Source organism: Lucilia cuprina, chromosome 3 (genome assembly GCF_022045245.1).
Source record: "Lucilia cuprina isolate Lc7/37 chromosome 3, ASM2204524v1, whole genome shotgun sequence".
NCBI classification, from domain to species: Eukaryota; Metazoa; Arthropoda; class Insecta; order Diptera; family Calliphoridae; genus Lucilia; species Lucilia cuprina.
Window position 1 is genome coordinate 32,707,536 of NC_060951.1, and position 6,388 is coordinate 32,713,923.

General features: G+C 29.4%; 1 protein-coding gene across 1 annotated transcript in view; it reads right to left on the bottom strand.

Moving 5' to 3' along the window:
* The window catches only part of LOC111686193 (peritrophin-1-like), a gene marked incomplete at its 5' end in the record, with an annotated part of 29,143 nt that extends 24,867 nt beyond the window's left edge, over window positions 1-4,276 (bottom strand). The window contains 2 exons of the mRNA XM_046947046.1: window positions 189-377; window positions 4,024-4,276. Of these exons, the coding sequence (XP_046803002.1) occupies window positions 189-377; window positions 4,024-4,276 (442 nt within the window). The remainder of the gene's footprint in view (window positions 1-188; window positions 378-4,023) is intronic.
* Between the last annotated feature and the right edge of the window lie 2,112 nt (window positions 4,277-6,388).

Genomic DNA, 6,388 nt, shown 5'->3' on the forward strand with positions numbered 1-6,388 from the left:
AAAACTATTTAACTAAATGCCATTCAATGAACAAGTAACAAATGTGAAAAAAATCAATAGTGATTAACGATTTATCTAGTTAACAATTAAAATAAATTAAATCAAACAAATCAAAGTATAACTTTAAATAACAGCTACAAACACATTAGAGAATTTGCAAAAAATATATAAAGAAGTGTAATACTTACGATGTTTTTGACAACCATCGACATTTTCAGGCCAATCGCAGCTGTGAGCGTTCTCATTGTAGAGTAAACCACCAATACATAACTGCTCTGTTGCTGTACCATTCCAACAAGTCCAATAACGTGTGCATGATGTTTCATGACCAAATATACCATACAACCAGTCGCAATGTTCTGTGGAAATGGGACCATCTGTTGATTAAAAAAAAAACGAAATTAAAAAAAACTCATCATGCAGCCAAACAGAACTTTTTGAATTAATAAAAACCACTGCTACACAATTTCAAAACTACACATTTATGGGGACAACACATACAGACACATACATATGTTCTTAATCGCTGTAAAATACTCGCAACATGTTGCCCATTTATGCTTGGATACGTGCATATAGAGATTAAATGCCAGCTTAATGTGCATCCAAAGACTATTGAATGCAGAGCAAGCACAAGACAAGAGCCACTAAAGCAACTTATACTTGTGGAAAACCATTGTTAAACAATTAATGCATATGTATCGGTTGCATCATAAGATATGTCCAGGTAAATGGATTTTGTATATGTGTGTTTTTTTTGTGTTTTCAAAAAAATTCTTCAGTTATAGCAAATAGGGTTTTTTTTATAATGAAAATTCCTAGAACAATATATTTTTTGGCCCGGACTATAGTCTGCGCTCGAGACTCCTAGGCTATAGTCTAGTCTATAATTTATAGTCTAGACCATGGCTTATAGTCCACTCTGTGTTCAAACAACAGTCGACAGTCCAGACTATAGTCCAGACTATAGTACAGTCTATAGTACAGTCTATAGTCCAGACTATAGTACAGTCTATAGTCCAGACTATAGTCTATACTCCAGACTATGTACTACAGCCTGGGTTATAGACAACAGTCTGGACTATAGTCTGGGATATACACTACAGCCTGGACTATAGTTTGGGCTATAGACTATAGGCTATAGTCTGGACTATAGGCTATAGTCTGGACTATAGGCTATAGTCTGGACTATAGGTTATAGTCTGGACTATAGGCTATAGTCTGGACTATAGGTTATAGTCTGGACTATAGGCTATAGTCTGGACTATAGGTTATAGTCTGGACTATAGGTTATAGTCTGGACTAGGCAGTAGTATATAGTCTAGGCTATAGTCCAGACTGTAGTCTATAGTCCAGACTGAAGTCTATAGTCCAGACTGTAGTCTATAGCCCAGGCTGTAGTATAGTCTACAGTCCAGACTACTATCTGTAGTCCAGACTATTATCTATAGTCCAGGCTATTGTCTATAGTCCAGACTTGATTATAGTTTATAGTCCAGGCTATAGTCTTTAATCCAGACTATAGTCTAAAGTCCAAACTATAGTCTTAAGTCCAGACTATAGTCTTAAAATAGGACTATAGTCTAAAGTTAAGACTATAGTCTAAAGTTAAGACTATAGTCTAAAGTTAAGACTATAGTCTAAAGTTAAGACTATAGTATAAAGTTAAGACTATTATCTAAAGTTAAGACTATAGTCTTTATTCCAGACTATAGTCTATAATCCAGACTATAATCTCTTGTCCAGATTATAATCTATTTTCCAGACTATAGTCTATAGTCCAGACTAAAGTCTATTGTGCAGACTATAGTTGTTGTTAGACTATAGTTCAGACGATAGTCTATAGTCAAGACGATAGTCTAAAGTCCAGATTATAGTCTAAAGTAAGGGTTATGGTCTATAGCCCAGACAAAAATCTACAATTCTGGCTATTGTCTATAGTTCAGACAATAGTCTATAGTCCAGAATATTATCTATAGTCCAGGCTATTGTATATTGTGCAGGCTATAGTATAAATTCCAAACTATTATTTATAATTCAGAATATTGTCTATATACAGACTATAGTTTACAGTCCAGACTATTACATAGACCAGACTATGGTATATTTTCCAGACAATTATCTATAGTCCAGACTATAGTCTATAAACCTGATTATAGAGAATAGTCCAGTCTATACCGAAAGCTATTTACCGTTTTATTAATAATTTGCTGAAAACTCTAATTGCATCTAGAAAATATGTTACATTCGACATTAGATTGCATCCACATGCAGTGAGTCTTAAACCCTGATATAAAAATTAGTTTAAACATACTATTTTCCTACGAAATAACCCTCAATTTGATGGTCGGGACCGGAAGCAATCTATCTATTTTCCCATATAATTAAGTGCCAATTTCGGCAAGTTTTTAACAGATATTTTTATCGAATAATGGAATCACGTTAATCAAGTTCCTACTGCGTTTCAGCCTATAAATGAGTTTCAGCTCTAGAAATTTGCAACATTAAAAACAAATTAACAGTCACATTCTTTTAAGAAAATCTACATAAAAACCTCATGTTCTACAATTCGATCGGTTTGTGACTATCTATCTGTCCGTCTGACTGCATTTGCAATAGACTAAATGTTCAACAGTAATTGCAATAGTAGGTAGAATTGTTGTTGTTCTTAATATTGGTATGTTGGTTCCAATAAATTGTCACTTTTAATAGTTTTTTGTTTTTGCTAGTATTTTAACCGTTTGGTATTTGAAACAACAATGACAACAATAACAACAACAACAACGACAACAGCAGCAGCAGTGCCAACAGTACGACGTAAAATACAACCAATTTTCTGTAAACATATTTGTTCAAGCATTCTATCTACATATACCCAAATCATGCTAAACAATATTCTATTAGTAGACAGTCAATGCTATATATGTAGATACGCAAACACTTTGTTCTTATATATAATTGTATTTTTTTCATTTACTGCTGATACTCCAAAAAAACCTTAGATCTGTTTAAGCAATTGAGGTTGTTTTTGAATCAATTGCAAGGTATTCTATACAACAATTCTACACAATTCTGTATGATTTTGCCATAGAGCCACAATTACGTTTATACATAGAGATACACACGTGTATGATTTTGCATTAATTGGTATACTTTTTGGCTTTTGTTTCGGTTTTTTAGGGACTTATTCAATTGACCATTTAATGGCTGTGTATAAGAGAATAAATCTTGGGTTTCTTAAAATAATTTTTTGTACGGTAATGGCCAGAAAAAATTTGTGTATGTTTACAAATTCTCGTTTTGAGCATCCCTTTTTAAGGACATATGTAGTATATATGTTCGTCTTAATTGGTTTTTATGATTATCATGAAAAGCCTGTTGGAAAATCTAGGTTGCCTTTGAAAAGATGTTTTTAATATATGATCCAACATAAGAAAAAGGAATAATGTTAGAAAAGTATGTCATTGGATTAAAAGTGCTTAGAATTGTTGTATAAAAGTGAAAGCAACCTAATGAAGTAAATTCAGAAATAACTCCTGCAGTAGTAATGCAGTAATATGAAATATACTCAATAGGCTTAATACTACTATTGTTAGTCTAGTCTATGGTCTTGTTTATAATCTACCTAGTCTATAGTGCAGCCTATATTCTAGTCTATTAGTCTATAGTCTATAGTCTAGTCTATAGTCTATTCTATAGTATAGTCTATAGTCTAGTCTATAGTCTAGTCTATAGTCTAGTCTATAGTCTAGTCTATAGTCTAGTCTATAGTCTAGTCTATAGTCTAGTCTATAGTCTAGTCTATAGTCTAGTCTATAGTCTAGTCTATAGTCTAGTCTATAGTCTAGTCTATAGTCTAGTCTATAGTCTAGTCTATAGTCTAGTCTATAGTCTAGTCTATAGTCTAGTCTTTTTTTTTCATCAAATAACTGCACAACGTATTGTAAATTACCTCTAAACAAAATTGTTATTACATTTTGCCATGTTTTTGTGTTGTGTTTTTTTATTTATTAAAATACTCACTTGCTAATTGCTTATCCTCACAATAGTTGGCACGCCATGGATAATCACAGCCTTCCGTAACACCGCGATGTTTACCGGCAAAGACAAGACCATTTGGACAATCATACAATTCCGGTTGATTATTGACACACTCCCAATAGCGGTCACAATATGTAACATCACCAACGACACGACCTTTAACTTTACAAGGATCCTCTTGATTTGGTTTCAATTGTTGGGCCAGTGTTGAGGAAACTATATGGTTTAAATAAAAAAAAAAAAAAACATAGAGTTAAATAGAAAATTGTTCAAACAAAAAGATATGCAGGATACAGGATAGAAAATGGACACGAATTGTAACAATTGCTTTTGTTGTTGTTAAATAAAGTTTTAGCAATTGAGGAACAAAAATTTGCTAATTTTTAAGATACTCTACTTGTTGTTCATGAGGTAAGTTATAAAAAAATTTTATATTGTTTTGATTTTTGTTTTATAAAACAAATTTTGAAAAATTTTCTTTTTATTGAACATTTTAGAAAACATCGAAATGCAGATCCTTTTCCATAGAAAACATAGCAGGGTATTATTGTCGTCATTGTTTATTTGCTGGTTTTAGCGATTGTTGCTGCTTTTATTGTCAAGGTACAAGTGATGCTGGTGGTTTTGCACAAAAACATATCCAGGTAGTAACAATTGTTTTGAAATGAATACATGTTTTCAAAAAAAAAAAAAAAAAAAAAATAGAAATTGCCATTTTAAACGGATTTGGGTCATAGTTTTGTCGCTTGTTTTCTTTATTAGTGTTTTTATTTTGTTTGTTTTCTGTTGTTCTATTAAAGCGGTTTCAATTGTTTTAGGAGGTCATTTAAATTTATAACCAGTGGGTGTTACAAGTTGCAACATTTTTTGAATTGTAGAATGTTTTTGGTTTAGGGATTTTTAAAATGTTTCATTAAGTCTTGTTTGAGGTGAAAATATTTTGAGGTTACATATGAAGTTTCGCAGCTTTATAAATAAAGCTAAAGAGAAATAAAATTGAAAAAATCTTGACTTTTTTCTAGAATATATATCTCTATTCAAAACTAAAATGACAAAAACCCCTTATCCTTTAGACACTGGTTTGGAAAATTGTCAACCTTCTAACAAAAATAAATCAAAAATAAAATATAATTTAAACAAAAAAAGTAACAATAAAATAAATATACAAACTCAAGCCTTCGGCCATATTTACAAACAACCACAAAACTAATATCCGTTTCTTTGTGTCAAACACACACACACACACTAACTCACCAAAACACGCACTACCACATTTACTCAAATAAGGTATAAAGAACTTATTCACACGTATACATTTGTCAATTTCCTGTCAATATTCAAAATACAAAAGCAGAAAATTGTATTGCGTGTTTCAATATGTTTTTTTCGAGATCACTGTAAAGTTGTCAGACAGATAATTTTTTTACAACCCAGTCAATAGTTGATTTATAAATTACAAAAAATATATATTATTTGAAAAATTTTTCTTTAACAGAAAATGTTCGATAAATTTTCTTTTTACACAATAAAAGAAAAGAAAAATGTATATTGTATAGAAAATTTTCGATAAATTTTCTATTTTATAGAAATTTTCGATTAAATTTCTATTTTATAGAAAATTTTCGATTAATTTTCTATTTTATAGAAAATTTTCGATTAATTTTCTATTTTATAGAAAATTTTCGATAAATTCTCTATTTTATAGAAAATTTTCGATAAATTCTCTATTTTATAGAAAATTTTCGATAAATTCTCTATTTTATTAAAAATTTTCGATAAATTCTCTATTTTATTAAAAATTTTCGATAAATTCTCTATTTTATAGAAAATTTTCGATAAATTCTCTATTTTATAGAAAATTTTCGATAAATTCTCTATTTTATAGAAAATTTTCGATAAATTCTTCTTTAACAGAAAATGTTCGATAAATTTTCTTTTTACACAAAAAAAGAAAAGAAAAATGTATATTGTATAGAAAATTTTCGATAAATTTTCTATTTTATAGAAATTTTCGATTAAATTTCTATTTTATAGAAAATTTTCGATTAATTTTCTATTTTATAGAAAATTTTCGATTAATTTTCTATTTTATAGAAAATTTTCGATAAATTCTCTATTTTATAGAAAATTTTCGATAAATTCTCTATTTTATAGAAAATTTTCTATAAATTCTCTATTTTATTAAAAATTTTCGATAAATTCTCTATTTTATAGAAAATTTTCGATAAATTCTCTATTTTATAGAAAATTTTCGATAAATTCTCTATTTTATAGAAAATTTTCGATAAATTCTCTATTTTATAGAAAATTTTCGATAAATTCTCTATTTTATAGAAATTTTTTTTTA